The sequence below is a fragment of the Pleuronectes platessa genome, chromosome 14 (genome assembly GCF_947347685.1).
Source record: "Pleuronectes platessa chromosome 14, fPlePla1.1, whole genome shotgun sequence".
Classification (NCBI taxonomy): domain Eukaryota; kingdom Metazoa; phylum Chordata; class Actinopteri; order Pleuronectiformes; family Pleuronectidae; genus Pleuronectes; species Pleuronectes platessa.
In genome coordinates, this window is record NC_070639.1 from 19,788,055 (window position 1) to 19,811,705 (window position 23,651).

Here is a 23,651-nt window from a genome sequence, read left to right on the forward strand (position 1 = left end):
ACAGATTCCCCGACTGTGTATAAGTACATCCACCTGCTGTGTTGGCATTTTGAAGACACACATACACACACCACACAAACAAACACACACACACGCTCACACACACACACACAGTAAGTTCAGTTTCTCACATATAAAGCATAAAACAATAGTTTGTCCTTAGTAATTGTCTTCACACATGAACAAGCATACGTCTGCTCTGTTGGCGAGAGAAAAAATAAGCCAAATGTAAAATTTGAGCATTTTAAAATAACAATGACAAATATTATATATAATCTAGAGAAGTAAAAAGCGTCATATCAAGATCTCTCCAGGCGTGTTTCTAGACATTTAAAGTGTTATGAGTGGTTTGATGTGGCTGAATTTCCAGAAACCGCTTATTCGTAGAATCTCACTTACTAAAACCAGAATATATAAATATGAAAAAACATTTAATTTTAAAGTTTAGTGGCATTGTAAACCGTGACCAACTGCCAAATTTGTTATCTCACTTTATTTAATCATCTCAAACTTAGATTTAAGGTAGGAACAGAGAAAACTTCCTCTTAACTGCAGCTGAATGTGAAAAAAGCTTTGACCTGTTGAACTCAGCTCATAAATCCTGCAAATTTAACAGCAAACTATCGAATAATCCGATGTTCCGGAGGCAGATTGTAGATCAGACATTTGATTCATAAAAACAAAACAGAAGAGAGCAGAGCAGAACAGACTTGGGTGTGGCAGGATTCGATTCATTTTATTCTTCACCATCTCTCTCCTCTTTCCCGGAAACACAAAAGCATAAACAAATAAAACAAGAATACAGAGCAGCCACACAACAGTTGAAACACAAACCATTCACTCACACACTTGGCTACGACTGCAGAGGACTGACTGAGAGCTTTACGTGTGATTCCATCAGGATATTTGTGCAGCTCTGCTTTTGGCATCCAGCATGTGATGAGCTGCAGAATGATCCTCTCTCTATCCTCTTCCTGTTGTTGTTTTTTTTATTTTTTTCCTCCTTCCACTACATGGAGGAAACATTCTCCTCGGTGCCAGATGCTCCTCTCAGTAAACTGTTGTCAGCCGGTGACGGAGCACATTCAAAACACAACAACTTTATTGAACAGTTTCTCCGTTCTGAATATCCCCCATCCATCACCGCTGCTGCTTCACAGTGTGTGTGTGTGTGTGTGTGTGTGTGTGTATGTGAGTGTGTTTGCAGTCTGTTGTCTATTTTCTCTGTCGTGTGTGTGTTTGTGTGCGTGCTTGCAAACACAGGTCTCTGAGGGTGTAACAGATGGGGGATCTACTGTAGTGATTCTGTGAGGTCACATTGGTGAAGATATCAGTGAGATGTAACACACACATACACACGCACACACACACACACACACAAACTCCCTGGCAGCTTGGTCTCTCTGCTGGAGCTGCCATCATCCCAGTGGAGAGCAGCAGGAAGGGGTATCACGTCTCTCCTCTCCCCTCTCCTCTCTCTCTCTCTCTCTCTCTCTCTCTCTGTGGCTCAACGTCTCATCTCACATCTCCGTGCTGTTTATTGAAGGTTTATCAGCTCCTTCATTATCCTCTCATCTACAGTCGCTGCTGCGTCTCAAGGCCCGAAAGTGCACAGGCATCACACACGTACACTCACATGTGTCCATCATGGGTTCAAATCCCTGAGAATCAGGTCACTGATAAAACAGCACGGGCATCGCACTTACTCAGAACCAGCAGAATCTCTGTGAAGAGTAATAGCAACAATTTTCTAAAGAAGAACAAAATATCGGATATATAGAAAGGTCTATTAAACGGTTGAGATTCAAAATAATAGTCTGACAGTTTGGAAAATAGTCTTTTTAGCCATTTAACCAGCAGATAGAAGAGATGATTGATGCCACCTTCATGTCATCAGCTGGTTCATTTAGCACACAGGATGTAAACAGTGGGAAACAGCTGGCCAGGCGCAGTCTGAAGGTAACACAATCCACCCACAACAACTCGGAAGCTCATTAATTAACACATCACATCTCTTTTGTTCATGTCTTTAACTTTTTTTAAAGCCTGTAAAGATCTTCACTTTGACAAAGTAGATGGAGAATAGTTTTCATTATCTCAGCAGCAATGTATGATTTAAACAATTTGATGTCAGTGACTTGATATTGCTGTGGACACGTGAGTGGAAAATAATATAGATGCTCGACCCAGAACAGAAAAAGAAGTTGTGGGTGATGAGTCGGGGATTCAGAGCGAGTGGTCGATATTACAACACCTCCCAATGTCTCAATATCACATATATACAAGTAGAGGTCTGTACAAGCCCTGGTTTCATGAGACCGACTCTATTGATTTGTGTGACCTGACCACACGCCCCCTTTATTTCTACTGGTGCTGCTCCTTCATGCACCGACACACCAGTTGCAGTCAAATTTCAAATGAAGCTTGAGTCCACACAAACGTTCACTGTGAATTATTTACTTTATTGTTTCTTTGTGTGGAAGACGAGAGCTAAAGTTTGCAAACCGTTGCCAAGAAGCAATTTTGGTGGCCATGTGGGGGGCGGGGGGGGCTTCGGCACGTGAACAGACGGCGGCCCAGCCCGCACCACGGTCCCATCTTGACCGCCCATGACCACTTGTAGCCTCGGTAGACGAACCCTGTGCCGCCAACATCTGCTGTCAGTCTTACAGGACCCGCAGGCTGGCTACAAAATATAATAAAAAGAATATGGATATAGAACTGTGTTCCTTTGTACAGCTACCTCCATATTGATCCATATTGCAGGAAAATATGTCACTGGAGTAAACCGGTTCCTTCTGTCAGTAAAAAGAAAACACTGGTCGACCATAGGGCTCTCCCTTAAAACACACTGACCTTTAAAACCACTGTGGTTCTTACCTCTCTCCCTCTCTCTCTTTTCCCTTTGTCTCTCCCATCTTTTCCTGTAAGGATGTAAATGCTCTTGAGTCACTCTCAGATTATGGAGTGAGAGTCGCCTGCTACAGGCATTACGTTGACCATTATCTCAGGGTGTGGGGGATTGGACAACAGGGGCCCATTGTGAGAGGCCAGTGATTCAGAAGCATTGCCCATAATGTCAGCTTCCTGTTCCTGAGTGTACTTTACCTGTGTGCGTCTTCATACTGCTGCATTTAAGCACAGCGGCTGCCGCTGTTTGGCTTTGTATAATGAATCCTTGGGCACTCATTCCCACAGCATGGGACTTTCTACACACAATCACACACACACACACACACACACACACACACACACACACACACACACACACACACACACAGACACGGGCTCTCTGCATGGAAGGGTGAATCTGCGAGCTGCTCTCATTAAAATAACGTTTTGCTGAAAGCAGGTGTCCTTACATGCAAATACACAATGAGTGATTAAACATACGACCCGATTATTACTCACACATTATGATCATTGTTTTCACTTCATCTCTATTCCTGTATCTCTATTGTCTGGCTTGGAGTTGATCTTGTCTTTGGGGTTGAGTTAAGGATGTTTTCTATTCCTGTGTGTGTGTTTTTTTCTAATACACAGCTATTTTATCATTTTCAAAACTACACATTCTCATTCACACGCAGCGACACAAACTGACCTGCCTCTCTTGTTGTGGGAAACTATTGAAACGTTAACGAGCATCGTGAGGAGGTTCACCTATGCAAAGTCTTTTTCTATAACCTCTGATAGAGTTGATGTTAATATACAAACACACAGACATGGAAGCAGGTCACTCATCGATATTTGATATTTAGTGATGTCACAGTACCAGTCAGTACCAAAACCACAGCAAAAACTACACAACAGAGGCTCCTGCACACACAGTGTCTTAATACACCTCTGTGTAATCAGTGTACAAATAGTAGTTTAAATAGTCTAACAAGGTGACGGACCAATCGTGTGAAAATATTATTTTTAAAAGAAATCTTATTATTTTTAACACTTTACTTTTGAAATTCAAATGTTTACATGGAAATCGCTAGAAGATGTTTCAGAGCCTTTTCACTGCCATTAAAGGCACTATATTTTAAATAAAAGCAGCAGCCTGCTCATGTTAAGAGCTGTTGCTACTTTAGCCTCAACATAGTCCAAAGTAAACAGTCTATGATTTAGAGTTGTTATTGTTTCCTCCTTTCACTTGGAATACACTGTGGAACCAACACATCTCCATCAGCCATTTTTTGGTTTTCCTTTTTTGTTTCTTTCCCACAAGTAGTTGTGCGGGTGCTTGTTGTTACCGTTGACTTGACCTCTTCTTCCTCCTCGAGTTAAACATCTGAGTAGAACACGTGTAGGTTTATTATGCTGCTTTCATGAAAACAATTACATGTCCAATACCTATAAACATCTATTTTACCTTTGGAACATCAGAATCTTGGCATCACATTGGTACTGATATAGTAGCTATATTTTTGTGTTACTCACAGATACAAATACTTATTGTAGCGATGAGCCTGAAATAATAGAGGCATTAAATAAAATCTCAGCGTACTTTTCATTACAAATTGTTTATGCCCTTGTTCTCTTCTGTGTTTGTATTTGTGTGTTTGTTTTAGAGCGGTTCTTGTTAATGAGAAAGAGGTTTTGTTTGTTAAAGTCCACAGAACAGTCAGGTTGGACACCGGATGATAATGTTGCTCTACCGTCCTCACAGGCTGATTATTTATCTGCTCAGGTATCAGAGGGAACCTGGAGGCTGCGCTCATTCATTGTTTTACAGGCAAATTGAATTCAACACCCAGAAAAACAACTTTGCACACATTTGCATATTTCCTTTCAGATTTCATAAAACATTTCACAGCATGTATGGGTGGTCCTGACCCCAAAGCTGAGAACTGCTGTTTTGAACTTTTCTGCAGCACAACAGCACCCACCCTCTACTCTGAATTCATTCTGGCATTGGTTCTGTCCCAGAAAAAAAAGAAATGAATTAACATGAGTTATCAAAGCAGCGAGGTTAAATCAGATAAATAAAGAATGTAGCAGCAGCAGCAGAAAAAAATGAAAAGTTGCCAAATCATGACATTACTTTGGACAGAATCTCGGAGTAATACATTCTCGCCGTGATTATGCACAGAAAGTAGCCAACATTTCTCTTCTGGGGGTTTTTGAAGTTCTTTCCAAGGTCGTAGAGCTTCCTATCAGGTCTGGACAGTCAGTCAGATGGGGGGGGAGGTTTTTCCCATTGGGGGAAAACAGCTTTCTGCCGAGTAGAGGACTTTGTGTCAGCTTAACGCTGTTAAACCTACAATCCCCACAGACAAACAGTGTCTAAACCTGACACTGCTGACCCACGCAAACACACGCAGGCACACTGAACTCACACACTGCACATAGACAGCAGCACATACGCACACACGCACACACGTAGACTCTTTATTTGCAAGTACACAACAATAATTAATGGATTTCTGGCAACAGACAACACACTAACACACATTATCACACTGCAGCCACATACATTTTTGATGTGGAAACACAGAACAAAAAGGGAGACACTCATAAACACAAACACAACTCATCCTTTGATTTTCTGATGTCAGTATTTGAACTAGTTTCATCTGTCTGTACAATCTCTGCCTCAAATACAGGATTTATTAGTCATTTTGTATTTATATTACTTCTCATGCAAAGACGGCTGTCTGATCAACTGACTAGTTTCCTTATCTAATACGAAGACTCTTTCATATTTTAGAAATGTTGTTTTTATTCTAGGGTCAAAATCTAAGCTTCCACAAGTTTATCTGAGTCTATTGAGTATTTGGAAGGGGAAAGTGTATTTAACAAAAAATATATAACTTGTCATTAGGCCTGGACTATAATCCACATCCAGCGAGCTTCACAAGCTTCAAACACACATTTTGATCTGGCTGGAAACTATCTTTTTCCTTTGTTGCTGGTGTTTTTCCCTCTATCTCCAACTCCAACTTGGTCATTATTGCAATACCTCCTCCCTGATTGGTGTTTTTTCCACCATCTTTCTGGGTTTATTACAGCCATATTTTCATCCATAAAGCCAGTCGGTCTTTCTTGTTCCTCTGTCTGTTGCACAATCTTTCTTTCCTCTCTGTATTACCTCCTGCTCAGTGCTTTTGTCCTTCTGGCTCTCTGCGTTTGCTCTATTCTCCAATTACCTCTTGAAAATGCACGGGTCACTTTATTGATATTGCAGAGCTGAGGAAGGAAGGAAAAAAAAAAAATGATGGGTATATAAAAGCAGCCAAGCACAAATGGCTTTTTCCTTTTTCTTTAGTTCAGAAAAAAAACTTGGAGCCGCAATTTCTTCGCTCATGGAGAAATTTAGCTGCAACGCTCCTTGTGATATTTTCTCTCAAATTAAAAAGCTTTTAGTTTTAGCTTTTGGACTCCATCCAAGGACAATGGGCTGACCTCCATCTCCCTCACGCTGTTCACCCCTTTCCCCTCCTCATCCTTCTCCTTCTCCACCGCTCTCTCTAGGAGTTGCCCCGTGTGCCAGGCTCTGTTTGGGAAAGTGGAAAGGAGCAGCTCATGTTCGAGGTTCCTCTAAATGACACCGGCTCGGCGGGGCTTGGCGTCAGCCTCAAAGGAAACAAGTCCCGGGAGACGGGAGAGGATCTGGGAATCTTCATTAAATCCATTATACATGGAGGGGCTGCGTACAAGGTGACATAATATTCTACATCTTACCCAAATGAGCATGGAAAAGTCAATAACCACTGTGCATGTTCTCCCTGTGTCTGCGTGGGTTTCCTCTGGGTTCTCTGGCTTCCTCCCACAGTCCAGAAACATGCAGCTTAGGTTAATTGGACACTCTGAATTCCCTGTAGGTGTGAATGTGAGCATGGACGGTTGTTTATCTCTCTATTTTGGCCCTGTGGTAAACTGGCAGCCCGTCCATGTAGGCCTCCAACCCAGTGTCGGCTGGGATAGGCTCCAGCCCCCAAAGGACCCTTAAAGGCTAAGCATTACAGATAATGGATGGATGGAGGATGGATGGATGAACAGATCAGAACAGGTCTTCGTATGTGAGACGACCTGTTGTGGCTACTTCAGCTGTCTCTGCTGGTCATGTGCTGTTAACCTTTGACTCCAAAACACCAGGACTAACTTGACATGTCATGGACAGCAGTGAGACAGAAAAGCCAACATGCCATCAGAGGAGCACACACACACACACACACACACACACACACACACACACACGCGCGCCCGCACACCTGTGTAGTGTTTAGTGTCTGTGCGGAGACGGACAGAAAAAGATGTCTCATCTATTCCTGTCCAGATCTGCTGGAGAGGCATGGCACAGTAAACAACACAGCAGGGGAGTCACACAGACAGAGCCGACTGTCGTCTTTGTTTCTGTGGTTGAAGCTCAGTGGAGTCACAGAGTCATGGAAGATGTGTCACCGTGTTTCTTCTAAATGTTATAAAATGACACTTTAAAAACAAATACTTTATTTTACATAAGAATATAACATATGAAATATCTGAAATAATCCTACAGACAAAACACCAAGGTCACCAAGGTTTACAAAGACACATTACATTTTTCCCAATATTGCAAGGATTAGTTGTCAAACCTTTTCATGAAATGTAAATTTTCTCCATATAAACATCTCTCCAGTCAGTCTTTGATTGAGGCTCTTTCACTTCATGTTATAGCTCTAAAACTGGCTGCTTAAAATCTATAATAGATATTTGTCTTCTGCCAATAAATGAGTTGCAATACTTCCTTGTAGAAAAAGAGCAATTACCCCCATCAACAAAGATTCAGTGTGACCGGATGGCTGGACCATTATTTCCTCTTCCCATCTTCAGGGGTTCATGTTTTGTTCTTATTAACACAGTGCATCACTAATCCAGTTCTCCTGAAATGCACGCATGCATGTATGAATTACACTGGTGTGTGTTTGTGGCGTGTGTACAGGATGGCCGTCTGCATATCAATGACCAGATGGTAGCTGTGAATGGAGAGACGCTGGTGGGACGCTCCAATCATGTGGCCATGGAGACTCTCCGCCGGTCAATGTCACAGGAGGGAAACGCCAGAGGGACCATCCAGCTGGTGGTGCTGAGGACCCTGAAGGTAAACACACACTCTTGTTTTACGTGGGGCCTGAGTTTGGACAAAAGGGCCTGGTTGATATTTTGAACATGACAAAATGATCAGGTTTCTACCCTGTAAATATTTTCAGATTTCTTGTATGATTTGAATTGAGCATGTTACATTTTGGGACTGTTGATTTGGACACGTCATCTTGGGCTCTTGGAACCTTTGATAGCTTCTTTTCAATCAAGGCAGAATCTAGGTTAGGACACCTGCTGTGTGAGTGAGGGCACACGTACGCTTGTGTCACTCGACTTAGAAGAACTGAAAACACTCCTTTATCCTCACTCGGTATCTGCTACCTCATCTTCTGGATCTCAATGACTTCAGCATTATTGTTCTTTTTCCTGCAGTCCATTGCCTCTGTCTCTTTCTACTCATACTTGACAGAAGTCTCACTTCTCTTTTCCCCTGCTCTTATACCGGCAGCACCAAAAGAGTATTTACCCTTCAGCTATCTATTCAGAAATGTGTATTTTGTGTGTGTGTGTGTGTGTGTGTGTGTGTGTTTGTGTGTGTATGTGTGTGTGTGTGTTCTTCATCTCTTTAGTCTGATAGTAAGAAAAATATGTTTTTCCTCACGGCAGAGTTGGCTGTTGATGCCTTTAACGTGCTGCCTGAATGATTGTTGGCTCAGGTGTGACTGGTCCGTTGCATGGTGCTGTATGTGAAAGAGCTTCTGATACACACTGTATTATATGTACACTCACCACATGTAACACATACGCACACCTGGACAACATTTTGTGGGTGGACGTGGTGCTTCAGGAAAAGAAAACATTACAAACACACACACACCCACACCCACACACAGACACACAAGCAAAAGTTGAAAATTAAAGACAAGTTTTCACTTTAAAAACAAAACAACATCACATGCCACTTACTGGTTTGTGCACAATTCCATTTACAACTATGATCTCTGACTCCCTGCGTGTACAGTAAACACTTTATGGACGATAACACAAGGTAGCACAGAGCTACACAATGCAGCAGCAGAACAAAACACCAAGTTATTGATTATCTTAGGTTATTATTACAATTATAAAGAAATTATTGTGGTTTGTTATGAACCTGGAGCCGGAGAAATTAGAGCATGGTCGAGACGCCACATTCTAGATAATGAAAGGGAAACTTCAACATGGCTGATAGAGCATTACCCTTGGCGGAGTCATGCACTCTCGGAACGCGCCTCCTGGTATTAGACTACATCAGGTTTAGGTAAGTGCATGTAACAAACTGGTGTCTCTGGAGCTTTCAGGGCTCAGGGCTTCCCCCACTGATACACTTGATGGTTAAAGCTGTTGCCAACATCAAAGTTGCATCCATGCTCTTCCTCTTTGTCTCACGAGTGGAGGACAGGATTAAAAAAAAGAGGGAGATAAAGGCAGAGAGATGAGAGACTGTACCTTAAAAGCCTTTTCTGGGGCTTCGGTATTGATGCTTTTAACATTTCACAAGTGGACCACTCTGCTGATTCTTCCCTTCGTCTGATCTTTTCTTTCTCCTCCTCTTCTTGCATTTGTCCTTTACTCCCTTTCTGACTCAACTCCGACTGTATTTATCTGCAGCCAGCGCTCATTCAGTCTCTCACTTTATCCAGCTGCTCTTTTCATTCAGTAACGCCCCCCCCTTCCCTTGTCGCCAGGCTAAGTAAGTGTGGCTCTTATTCAGCAGGTTTCATGGTTTTGTTCGGACGCTGCTCTTGAACATCAGCAGTTCTGCCGTCACAATGTCAGAGTTTCCAAATTTGATAGAAGATGTGTTAGATAATTACTCTATTCATCATTATTGCTGATACTAATCACAGTCACCAGCCTACAGGGCAGCAAGCTGAATTGTATTAGTTAGTTTTCTAACTTTATTCACTAATTGTTTTTATGTTCAGGAGCTGCTTTCACTGGGCTTTGCAGCAGCCATCGTCTGTACAGGGGGGGAAAGGGGGTGTTGTGGCTAGTGTGGTATATCGTAATAAAACCCTTAAGTATGTCTGACCTCAAAGTGCTACCAAGCAGTAATCCTGCTGCCAATCAGAACCTTTTAACGTGTTAGCATCCTGAAAGGAACCACACACCATTATCATCTGGAGTCATGCGAGCTGAAACCCTTGTGTAAATGACACACTGCAGTGTTTGATGTGGAAAGTGGCACACGTGTGTTGTGCTGCTGACACACAGAAAACTAGCTCCTTGAATTCACCAGTTATCCAACCCATACCCCCCCCCCCCCCCCCCCCATATAAAACTGCTTTGTCAGAAAGAACTCAATCTGATTTTGAATAATTAAAAACGAAAACAAACGATGGCTGTTGTTTTCAAACCTCAGTAGCCTGAAGATGTGTTTGTGTTCTCTGGAGTAATCTGATGGCTCTGTGACACTGGTTAATGGGATGTGTGTTGGTGGAGAGCCAGCGAGGGAGCAGGCGAGAGTGATCTGTCCTGGGTGGAAATTTGAGAGAGGCTGCTGGGTTGGGAGGAGGAGGAGGAGGAGGAGGGGGGGATTTCAAAGAGGAAGATGACAAGGAGGATTTATCACACACACAGCACTGTTATGTCTTCTTTGTTGTGCGAGCGCGGGGCTTATTCGGTACACAAACACACAAGTGCTCGGAACCACGCCACCGCGACGACATACATATGCATGCATGTTAATGAAAACGAACTGTTCTCGACACACTCAGATGACAAATACATGCTAATTAAATTCCGAAAAGAAGTACACACAAAAAAAGAGACACTGGAACTGATGCTTTGTGTGAATATTACAGGGCCCTAAGAGAGCCCTTCCCTCCAGGACTCAGGGGTCAGTGTGACTGTCATTGCCACACACTCAGACACACAAACACACAGTTACACAAAGAAAAGTGATCGTTGTGGAAGATGGTCCCAACTCTCGGGGGCCATGGGAAACGAGGTCCCCTTTTCCACCTTGACCCTCCACTGTCTTTTGAGAGTCTCTCCCTTATTCACTGTCTTGACATCTATTTGTGTTTGAATAGTCGACTGCACAGGCCCCACTTAGTCCTCTGCTCATCACACAGTGGAAACGTAATCCACACACCACACAATTACACACAAAAAAAAAAAAGATTAATTTTTAAAAGATAAATAACGGAAACATAGGTTTTTACCAAACTATCAAACATTGTTTTTGAGCACATTTTCAAGTTATTACTTCTTCATCACTGTATTGATTCTAGGCTGCCAAACCCTCATCTGTCCGTATGACATATGTTTTAAAAGTATCATCAAATCTTGTTGTTCTTGTCCCCCCCCCCTCCTCTGTGATTTAGGAGCAGCTCGGCGTGTCACCCAATCGCTCCTTCGACGGCTCCTCTGGTCTGTCGGGGGTGATGAGACCGGTGAACGGTCAGACAGGATTGGTCAATCATTCCAACGGCCCCATCCACCCCCCCCTCGTGACAAACACTCTCTATGGGTCTAATGGTGAGTGAAGTGTTTGCAGACACTCGCAGTCGTGACACTTGAATTGCCTTCAGACATGCGCTGAAGTATGTGAGTGTGTGAGAATGTTAATGTCCGTTTTCTTCATATATTTTCTATTTTCTAACTTTTCCTGCCAGCTCCCCAGTAAAATGTAAATAAACTCATCTGGAACATGATCCTACCCTGACTTCTATCCTCTCATTTGTCTCATTATTTTCCATTAAACAGCCTCAGAGGTGGGCTGGTCCTTTGCAGTAGGTTAAGTAAAGAACTACACACGTATAGTCAGGAACAATATCTCCAAGATTAAACAAACTTAAACAGAACAGATCTACACTGCTTCTTTAGTTCCACATGATTCTGTTCCTGTTCTTCTTCCTTTAATTCTCTCTCTCTCTCTCTCTCTCTCTCTCTCTCTCTCTCTCGCTCGCTCTCTCTCTCTTTATTTGTTTAATTTGCTTCTCAAGGTTATTGTGTTTGTTTACTATCGCTGGGTTCAGTCTGTTATTAAGAGTTATTTTAAATATGCTTCACATCGCTCTTCTTCACAAACTCTATCCACTTATATCATCTGTATGTGTGTGTATGTGTGTGCAGCCTGAATGTTGTTTGTGTTACTTGGTTGTGTTATGCCCAGTGTTGATATCTGCCTCTGTGCATCCCTGTTAAAATGTGTGTTTGTGAATGTTTGTTACTGAATGATACTTCTATGACTATTGTTTGTGTGTGTGTGTGTGTGTGTGTGTGTGTGTGTGTGTGTGTGTGTGTGTGTGTGTGTGTGTGTGTGTTTGTGTGTGTGTGTGTGTGTGTGTGTGTGTGTGTGTGTGTGTGTGTGTGTGTGTGTGTGTGTGTGTGTGTGTGTGTGTGTGTGTGTGTGTGTTGATTCAGGTTTATTTGGCCACTATCAAACAGTGTTGCTTTCCGTGTGTTTACACTGAATCCGGTAAACAGCTTTGACCTTGAATACACTTTGCTGTTCAAATTCAGCAATGGTGTAATTTGCATACCCACATCAGTGTGTGTTACCCAGGTTAAGTGTGTGCCTGTGTACAGTAAGCACATTCCTCTGGCCCAGCGAGTTGTGGCCAGTGTTTTACTCCCCTGATGAACTATTTCACAGGCTGAGTCCATTTTATTTGGAATTGAAGTCCAAATTAAAATGAAGAGATCTATTTCAGTGCTTCGGCACAGGCATAAATTGATTTTAATTATGCCCTACATATGTATTTATGCAGATGTTTTAGTTTTGCATTTTAGATCTTTCTCTTTATCTCTTATCCGTCGCTGCATCTCATTACGTTTGCAGCCACGAGATCTTGCTCTCGCTGACTTTAGCCTCCTTACTGTGCACTTGGCTTGTTTGTGTTCTCCCTCTGCAAAGAGTTCATCAGTGTGGGAGCACAAAATGAAATGATATCATTAGGTGTATTCAAGCTTAAGCTGTTATGCAGTTTTCCACGTTGCTTTTTATTTAAGTTTATTCAGGTTGGATTCTCGGGATGAGGATCTAAAACAGTTTAAACTCACTAAAGGAGAACTGGTTTTACACGTGAAGATATGTTCACTCATTATGGTTATTTCAAGTCAATCAGAAAACAGTTGTAGAATTTTGTTGAAAGTCTTCTGTGGCTCTGGAGAAGCTCTGTACTCAAAAGCCCTTTTCAGACATGAACTCTAAAATTTGCCTTTCACGTATGAGGAACTCATCAGAAGATTCTCCCCCCCCCCCCCCCTCCCAGATGGTTCACGACAACAGGAACATCTCCGGAGTGTTCACGAGCAGCAGGCACTGGCAGGACATGACAAATTAAATTCCATTGCGTAGATCATGTGTTTTTGGTTAAAAGCACATTGACACCAGCGTTGGCTCTTATCACCATAACTCAAATCAAGTTGACATGTGTGCGTGTCTTTTCCCTGTAGTTACCCGGAGCTCAGTTCAATGTCTGAATGCAGATCTGTTCTATAGACTTCATTAAAATAATGTTTGGCAGGGTGCAGAATTGAATGTATGAAATCCTTGTTTGGTGTTTTACCTTCAGAGAGAAAGGGTGGAAGAAGCACACTGCAGACAAACACAGACAACAGGGAGACAGCAGGAAGGAAAAGTTGAGTGCAATAGAAGAAGATTCATATATCTGCTAGTGGAGCAAACTCCTATTGATCTATCATCCACACCACAAATGCCTTTTTCACTTCAAATACTGTGAGTCAGGGAGAGCAGATCTGTGTGTGTGTGTGTGTGTGTGTGTGTGTGTGTGTGTGTGTGTGTGTGTGTGTGTGTGTGTGTTGAGAAAGAAGAATGTGTTTTTGACAGTTCAGCTGATTAAGGTGCTTGGCAGTGAGGAGGAGGGAGGAAGTTAAGAAAAAAGAGAAGCGGCTGAAAAACTGAGTGGGAGATAAAATGATTTATGGGAGATCTGAAAGGAGAGATAAATGACAGCCCAAATATCAGAAGATTGCAAGAATGGGAGCAGAAGAAAAATAAAGCAGGTGATTAGTGAGGAGGGAGCGTGAGAGGGAGGGATGGAGATGAGAGGAGGCGATATCTTCAGATGCTGCCGTTCCCCGTCCCCCCCCCCCCCCCCCCGCCTGCCCCAGACATCTCGGCTTTCAGTCACACATGTGCGGATGCAAGCACGTAGAGGACACACAGTGAGTTTTGTGCAATAAGGCCAGTGTGTGTGTGTCGTTCGGCAGCTCTGCGCTCTGAGAAGTGATGACTGTATGTAAATCGTGTGCAGGTTTATTGTGAGTCTTTCTATGAAGTTGTCATAAACTCGTTTATCAAGCCGCCTATCACTGCTCTGCATCTGCAGCTTCTCCTGCAGATGTAGAGCAGCTGCATTGACTGTGTGCTTTTCTCTCTCAATAGGTTTCTCTTATACGTCTCCTCATCCAGCTGCTTATCTCTGTCCCTGTTGAACTCGGTCTCTCATCTTTCACTCCCTCTAGTTTTTATTCTGAAGACCCTTTGTCACTGAAGTGTTCATATGAGTTTGGATGTCTACTCTCTAGTGCTGCTAATATTCTCCATATTGCTGGTTGGTTGTTTTCTCATCATTTGTAGAGTAGGAATACTTTAACAACCAACCGGCTTCGGGTCTGGTTTACCTTGGCATCCAGTCTACGTGAATAGTCAGTGTGGAACTGTTTTATTTCTGAAACGTTATTTGGTCAGATATCGTTTTAGTTTTTAAATATTAAAAATAAATAAATCCGTAGTTCATCAAGTTCACAGCGTAATCTGTAAAGTGGGCAATTGTGTCAGTTTGTGTAGTGAAGAGTTCTCACCCAGAGTTTCAGGACAGAATGGTCACCATCCATCTGTTTCCAGGTCATCTCTCTCTCCTCTCTCTCTCTCTCTCTCTCTCTCTCTCTCTCTCTCTCTCTCTCTCTCTCTCTCTCTCTCTCTCTCTCTCTCTCTCCACCTTTCCTAAATCGCGATGCAGTAAACTTATATAAAACTTCTCAGCTGTGTCGTGTTCTGTCCATAGGAAGCCCAGGGTTACCCAGGCCAGCCAATGAGAGAGCTAGAACAGAGCAGTTCTGCTGAACAGGGGAAGAGTCTCTAAGATTGAGACGGACGTGCATTGTGCAGAATGATTTTCTGCTAATGAATGTTCAGAACATGTGTAGCAAATTAATGAGCAGTGGAGAAACGGTCGTGCAGGTTTCTGTGGATGTTTAAATGCCAATTTTTGTAATTTAATGTAAACAATAAGGATTTAATATGACCTCAGTTGTGTTTTTCTTTTCAGTGACCAATGGGAGTTACTCTCACATGGACGAGGTAGACGAGGGGGAACTGTACGGACACGAGGAGTTCACGAGCTCTCCACAACACTCGTACCTACAGGAATGGTTTGTGTTAGTGTGTGTTTTGTTGAGAAAAGTTGGCAGACAGTATGCTTTAGAAATTAGTGATGTGCAGGTATTGTACACAAAACAAAGAATAACTCATCTACTTCGCCAAATGTGTTATTTCTATATGTTGTTGTCCTTCTTGGGAAAATGCAAGAAAATATAATTAATGTACCATATATATTTTGAAACTTTGTGTTTTAATGAGTGTTTTTACAGTAAGTCTTTGAACACATTGCATGAATGCATTAAAAATAAAAAAGTTCTACTTCATAATAATTTAAATAAAATCTCAAGAACTGGAAAGTAAACAAATAAGAAGGAATAAGCTGAGTGTTTTTTTCTGTCAAGACTCGACCAACAACAAATGAATGTAATGTCTGTATCATCCATTTGTTCCAGGGGAAACTCTCACATCTCCAGCCAGGCTCAGCCCCAGACTCCCAGTCAGAGCCAGAGCCAGAACCAGAGCCTGAACCAGAGCCAGCGACAGTTCCAGCATGTTAAGGCCTCCAAGAGCATGGACCTGGGTACGACTCAGAACCAGCAGCAAACTGGTGGGGTGACATTTTCCTTTTTATCTGCTCTGCATGGTGGCTGCACGCATCTTATCCTCACAATGATTTAAGTAATCTGATGCTGATGCATGGCTGCTGCACCGATGGCCTCATGCAGACTGACACCTCTGCACACGTGATACCGGGCAACCACACACACACACACACACACATACACATGGGCACAGCTACGCATGTAGGTGGGAAAACATTCTGCCTGTTGCATGAGTTTTACAAATTCTTTTTTTTTCCTTATTTTTCGACTGTTTATATGGTATAATTCACACATTGAAGTCTGAATTGTGTTAATATTTGAACCATATGCCAGAAATTCAACCCTTTTGCTAAATCAAAAAATAGCTTTGTATTGCAGAGTAAGAATGATGTAAATGACAGATGACACAGAGGAGGTATAAGTTGAGAGCGAGTGTGAGTCTGTGGGAGAAAGTGATTGTTGTTTTGCTTTGTAGGGAAATTCCTCAAAACTACAGAATTGGGCTTAAAAACAGTCTGACTGTAGGAATGACTCGTTCACGTCTTTATGTCTCTGCCTGTGGAATAAGGTTTATTCTTTACTAGACTACTTCACCTTATCTTCAATTATGGGGAAATGAAAGTAAATCCGTGACTCAGATGTTCCTTCATCAGTCGTACTTGACATTGGTCTTGAATCTAATTCATTATGGTCTTAACACAGGAACCCTGTGTCACCATTTATGCAACAAGAATTGAAATTAGATCCATTATGGCCGTTAATTATGCTAAACCAGTTCAGGGAGGCGACTTTCTGTGGCCGCCACAATCCTGCTCCACCCCCCCGTCATCTTTCTCACCTGTGGCTCTTTGATAACTGATATTTGGATGCGAGGCTTTGGTGACATTTCGGTGATTGTTCGGAAGTCGGCTTTGGAAATATGTGTCTGTGTGTAGTTATGGCTGTGCTCACGTGTAATGTGACAGTGGATTGAGAAGCACAACAAAAGCTTATTGTTTCAAATGTCACTTTCCTCGGTCCTCCTCCTTTAGCTGGCTCGACTGCCAGCTCTGTGTGTGTGTGTGTGTGTGTGTGTGTGTGTGTGTGTGTGTGTGTGTGTGTGTGTGTGTGTGTGTGTGTGTGTGTGTGTGTGTGTGTGTGTGTGTGTGTGTGTGTGTGTGTGTGTGTGTGTGTGTGTGTGAGACAGAGGGAGAATGAGACAAAAGAGCAGGAGATGATTTGAATAACATATACATCCAATTCCACGAGTCTAACAGACTATAGAGCCGTACATCACCTCCTTTGTATTCGCACGTACTTGATTAACACCCAATATGTGACAAAGTCATGTGAATTTAATTTATGTTTGCGTGCATGTCAGGGCGGGATTCACTGCCAAACCGTCAAGCAGCAGTAATAACAGCTTATTAAAAGATGTTGTTTTTTCCCCTACTGACTGAAGGGGAACAGGATTTAGGTGAAATTATGAAGATGTAATATATACAGAAATAGTTTAGAGAGGAGAAACTCCATCTTTGAGGATACGTTTATTTCCAGGTCCCTTATTTCTCTTATAGGTCAGGTGCCCTGTTACTGTTTTTCCAGTAAATACAGCTGATAATTAACTATATTTTAAGAAAGTTTTATCACTTTGTTTCGATGCAGTATTTGTGTAAAGGAGAAAAAAAGAAAACAACCATAGACTGCATTCTCAGCATTTCATTTGTGGGTCAGTTACATAATTATTATTTTTTAAATCTGTCCTGGTTTCCTTTCCCACCAAAGCCTAATTAAACAATACAAATAATTCAAATAAGATAATAGGATCGGTTCCAAATTATGAACTCTCTGCCCTGTCTCTCACTGGTTCTCACTGGTTCCCCCTCAGGTTCATGACAGCATACAGTTAGAAGAACTACATGTGTTTTTACTACATCAAATACATATCTTGATTTTTATCTTAATGACAACCCTGTGTGTTCTGAGATGCCTCTGTGTGCATCACACATGCTGCTTCTGCAGATCTGCTGAAGTCGGCACACGTGCACACAAGCTATCGGGCTGCTGAATTAGTTATATTGATTCACCACAGACTCATGATATCAGACACACACACACATGACTAGAATTCCACTTTAGGCTTGGTTTACATTAGAGAAAGTATTTGCAGGGAGAAGCCATGTTACTGCTTGGTTTTTGTGGTCTGTGTGCGTGTGTGTGTGCGTGTGTGTTTGTGCGTGCATTTTGCAAAGTGCTACCAGTCAATGTGTTCCTTGTTGGCACTGGGTGTCTTTGTGGCTTTAGGAGTGAGTGAAAACAAAAGGAGGAATGGGGAGACTAACAAGGAGTAAAGGAGGTAAAGAGGGAGAAGAACACATCTGGATGGGATGAGTGTAACTAAAGTAAAACTGAAAATGTGGAAGGAAAGACATGTGGCAAAGGGCGGGAGGGGAAGGGGACATACTGAGGAGAGAAAGAGAAATGGGACGAGTCAGGGAGAGGAGGGAGGGTGAATGACAAATGGAGTGAGGGAGAAGGGAGGACGGGAAATGACTTCAGTAGCAGTGAAGCTGACTTTACCATCACAGGGAAAAAGAGCAGCTCCTGTGGCATCTTGTAAAGTGAGACAGAAAGAATGATAGTGTGTTGGAGAATGAGAGAATGATGGAGACAGAGGGAGGTAGGAGGGAGAATTGCAATGAGATTAAAAAAGTTTTTTAGTGGGTGAATACTTTGTACACTAGCACCGCTGGCAAGAAATGGAGAATTGTAGAAGGCCAGAAGAAGAGAGTATTTCAAACTGCAGTAGAAAGTGTCTGCATGTCCTTATATGTCCATTTTAACATGTTCCTTTTGTTTCAGTGGCAGATGAGAGCAACGTAGGATCACTGGTCGGAACCACTGCAGGTGAGTCAATCACATTTACACCAGCACATAGTCAAACTGAAGTGACACAGAGACACAGTGGAAACACAGTCACACACATGTTAATGAATTGCTGCTTGATTATCAAAAGAAGATTGACAGACGGATGCGAGCAAACAGAGCAAAGAATTGCAAAAAGGAAAAATCAGGGCGCTTTCACTCCGACTCTGTTTGGTCGGGAGCCTCTGATGTTTCAGTTCAGTGAAAACTAAAAGAACTGATGTGGAAGATGCCTCGGAGAACGGTCCTGAACTGAGTCCGACCCAAAGAGACTCGGTCCAGATCAAACTGAACCAGGGTTTGGTAAGTTTGCAAAGTGAAAGATCTTTCTTTGGAGAGTTCTGACTGTTAGACCAATAGTGACAGCATTAAATACTAGGAGAAGAAAAAGAAGAGGAAGCAGAAGAGATGCAAAAAGGAGCCGTGTTCCCACATTGTGAGGAGGTGTTTAATTGTAATTTTGTCTGAGGAAGAATACATAAAAATGCAAAGACTAATACCCGTCAAATTAACAACATGCTGATGACAGAGGCAGGCTGTCTACAACCCAATCAATGTCAGGGATAGGTAGACGCAGCAAGTGCAAGCCAAAACTTACTGGTTCAACAATAATCAATGAGACCTTGGTCCAGACTTTTTAGCTTTAAAAACTGATCTGAACAAAGCGGTTCAACGTGACTTGTATATTATACGTGTGTTTATGTTTGCGCAAAATTTCCAATCAGAACAAACTGCTCCAATGATGAGTGGCCCTTCTGATGTCTGCTTTTCCACCACAATAACACAAGACTAATGTGTAAACAAAGAAAGAGCGGATGCAGCATATACAGACGCACACATTATTCTGCTTTATTATAGATACAAAGAGTTCTCTGTCTTCTTTTCCATTCCCTTAATTATTTCTTTTATGTAATCAAAACAACTGCTGCTGCTGCTTCACTCCACGAGTTCATCACTGTGTCTGAAGTGACTGCCACGTCCCCCCCACTTCCCTCATCCCTCTCTCCACCTCCATTTGCATACCACTTGACTTGTTCCTCTTGCATCCTGCCTCCTATGTACACTCGGCTCCTCTGCCTCAATAGAAACCTCCCCTCCATTTGTGTGAAGTGCAGATGAAAGTGAGATGTGTGGAGAGAATCGAGAAGGGGGCCAGACTATGACCACTTCTTACAGATATGCAAAGACAAGCTTGTTTTTAAAGCCAGGAGAGAGAAGATCAAATCAGAGAAGACACACTCATCTGAAAGGGAAAAGCACTAGAGCAAGGAAACGTTGGAAATGTATATTAAACTTGTTCATTTGCACTTTTCCTTGAAGTCTCCTATGTTTCATTTATAGTTGAATGTAAGAGCACTTTACGTCGGTCCACTCTATATGTGCCTGTCAATATATCCTTGTCGTGTAGTCCAGCTGTGGAATTGACTTTTATCTACTAGTTCCATAAACAAGCAAGCAAGACAATATAATGTCCAAAGAGAGAAATAAACATAACTTTTCCCCTCATGGAAAACAGGAGTAGGTCATATGAGACCTCCAGATTGTTGCTGGGGGTTAAACACATTTTTCAAATAATGAAGTGTCTGTTTGGTTCTTGGTCAGCTGGATTACTGCCGTGACATTGCATTGGTAGCGTTACATTTTCCCACATTTTTGTCAATTGCTCAGTAAATAATACATGGAGCTTGGACCCATCAGTACATGTCCCCTTGAATATTCAATTCAAGCGATTGTTAGTCAGTGTGCAGACTTAGCACTTCTCACTTTCATGCTGCTCTCAGAAGTCAAATATTTTCACTTCATTTTTGGTGAAGACGTCTGCAGGGAGTTAAGGACCAGTACGAATGAATAGGAGGCAGTTCTCCCATAAGACACTTGAGTTCACGTTCTCTTCTCCCCTCTGCTATGAAGTGGTGAATTTACTAAACAGGTAATGCATAAACTAATGGCTGAGCTCCTCACTACATCTCTGACATGCTCGATGAATACATACCTGACAAGTGCCTTAGATCATCAAGCAAAGGTCTCCTTACTATTCCCAGAATAAAAAACCCTTTTATTTGAAATCAACATTATTATACCTTTACTTTGTCTAATTCCTTATTATTTAATTTATTTTAAGTACCATCATCTTATTTAGATTTCTATCTAGTATTTTATTTATCTCACAATTTATGATTTTTCCTATTTTTGTTTTTTATTTTAAGCACTTTGTGTTTTTGGGGCACATGCAGATAGTAATGTGGATCTGATAGACCTGTGTGGGATTGTCTGGCCCTAGCGGAGGGATGCACTCTAGAGAAGGCTGTTGCAGTTCCTGTAGTTCCTGACAGAGGATTATTACGGAAAGAGGATCTGTATCTTGACTTCTTGAATTTCATCGTTCTGAAAGTCTGCTCACATATTTACGCTGCGTTGATCCTAAGAGAACCAGCATCCTCTGAGCCAGAACCTCCGTGTCTGGGAAGTTCAACTCTCTAACAGATGATTGAAATCTCAGAAATGGCACTGACATGAAGTGCTGTACCTGCAGTGCATCAGACCAGGAGTCTATGAGCTGCACATCCAGTTGCACATCACTGGGGACACTGTCCACATTGCATGTAAGAGGAGATTGTGAGCTTCTTTTTCGATTCCTCTGCTCCAAAGTGTTCAAATCGCCTGGAAAGCTCATCATGCCACATCATGCTTCGACACGGGAGCATATCTGTTAAGATGATCAGCAGCTGGAGTCTTTTTCCTTTGGAGTGGAAAGGTGTATGTGTTCCACTCGTCAATGGAGACGCAGCTGCTGCCTCTTCATGAAGGGCCTTGACTCGAATGTGTATCTCATGTACAAAGAGACTCTCTCCTCGCTGCTCGGTGTTCAGTTGGTTCATGAGAGCGGTTACAGAGGTGGCTTACGCCAAATCACCCAACCAGTGTGTGCTGCTTGGTTCAGGGATGTTCTTCCCTCTCATCTAACACCTCTCCCGAATCTCTGGTTTCAGGCCACACAGTGTTTTTAAAGCCCAGTCCGAGACATCAGACCCACATCAGCTTGTTCAGTCTCCTCCAACAAATTGCCTGTGATTTAACGCTGCTGTCTCGATGAAGTTTACAACTGTAGTAACAGCATCAACCACGTGTTTTATTTCCAATAGCCACTTTCTTTTGCGCCTCCTGATAAACACTACAAGAGGATTAGTTTCTGATCTGTGTTAATCTCAGTCACTTCATCTTGAAAAGGCATTTTGTTAAATTAAAACAGCCGGGAGTCAGAACGCCAGCCGTCTTTCTCCCACTGCAATCCAAACCACTGCAGGCACGTTTTTACATCCACAACTAAATCGTTACCAGTTGTTGGCCCGTTGGTCGATTTCAAGGAAGCCAGTTCGTCCACATTTTCAAAGACTTTAGCTTTTTCCCTTTTATTAAATCAGTAGCTGGGCTGTGTCACGCACATCAGAGCTCCAGAGCCAAGGAGGAGACATGTCTGTAGTTCCTGTTGTAGAGAGTCGTCTCCAGCCTGCTTACTGTCAGAGTCCACCAGGCACTGATTGATAGTTTATCCATCAGACAACATCTTGCTGCTTTTCCAAGTTTATTGAGCTAATTCTTAACTCCTGTTTTTTAAATTTTTTTACAAGAGCACAACGTTTATTGAATTTCATAAAGTCAGTTTGAGAAACCGAGCTTATAATTTGGGACGTCACGGAACATGTTAGAGAGACCAGGAGGTTTAAAGTCTGGATCGTCTCTATAGGGCCACAAGATTAGATAGTAATTAACTCATTTTCAGGTCTAGTGAATTTTCAGCCAGTTGTTTTATTTTCCACTATCCAGGACATTTGCTGCAGAGTAGTTTATAGGTTTTAACCTGTCCTGTAATTCTATTTTTTATTGACTGAAATCAAAGTAGACACAAGGAATTGGAGTGAGCTCTGGTATTAGGTTTCATTAAGTGTTCTCCTATCAGTGAATCTGGAATAAAATCATACGTGAAAGTCTTTTTAATCTGGTTTCAAACCTTGTAGAAATATGCCTGTTCCATGTCCAGCAAAGCCTTTAAGGGCTCCTCTCTTTTACCCCGGTTGTTTTATCACTAAAGCCTGTTTATACATTCCCTGTACCTGTTGCTCGACAATGTGTCTCCTGTTTTATAATGCCACGTAGCCCAGAGAGTTGTTAAAGAGAGTGTGTGCCTGGCAAGAATGACCTTCTTGCTGCCAACCCATTTTTTCCTTCGCTCTAATGTAGTTTTTATAACCAAAAATGCTTCCAACAGCTCTGCACTGGGACGTCAGACAGCTGCATGGATTTCTGTGAGAGAGGCGAGAGCAGGGCTGGGTCTTGGGAAGTGAGCCGTTTTAAAGACAATGACTTCTGGGAAGACTTTTGTTCACTTCCAGCAATGGTCCTTTTTTTTTTTTTGTCTCCACACCCGAAGAAACCACCGGGCAACTGTACCACAGCTACACACACACACGCAAAACTATTACCGTTAATATAATGTTATGGTAATGGAAAGTCTCCATCATCTTGTGGAAAAAATGAGCCTTACAAGATGTCATATTTATATATTGTCATATATAAATGTATATATGTCATATATACATTTTCAGAATCTTGAGATGCAAAGTGATGGAAATAGGAGATCAAATAAACACGACTTGATTGTGTGTGCGTGTGTGTGTCTGTCTGTGTGTGTGTGTCTGTCTGTGTGTCTGTGGTCAGACGAACCTCACGTTTCTGCGGTGGCGCAGAGAAAGAGGAGCCCGATCGTTCCAATAATAAATCAAATCATCTGTGGA

The 23,651-nt window shown here is 42.3% G+C and overlaps 1 protein-coding gene across 1 annotated transcript in view; it reads left to right on the plus strand.

Moving 5' to 3' along the window:
• pard3bb (par-3 family cell polarity regulator beta b) overlaps nucleotides 1-23,651 on the plus strand; it is a 189,416-nt gene that overhangs the window by 78,796 nt on the left and 86,969 nt on the right. Inside the window, exons 13-18 of the mRNA XM_053439841.1 lie at nucleotides 6,463-6,648; nucleotides 7,913-8,071; nucleotides 11,385-11,538; nucleotides 15,300-15,402; nucleotides 15,805-15,959; nucleotides 18,796-18,840. Coding sequence (XP_053295816.1) covers nucleotides 6,463-6,648; nucleotides 7,913-8,071; nucleotides 11,385-11,538; nucleotides 15,300-15,402; nucleotides 15,805-15,959; nucleotides 18,796-18,840 — 802 coding nt within the window. The remainder of the gene's footprint in view (nucleotides 1-6,462; nucleotides 6,649-7,912; nucleotides 8,072-11,384; nucleotides 11,539-15,299; nucleotides 15,403-15,804; nucleotides 15,960-18,795; nucleotides 18,841-23,651) is intronic.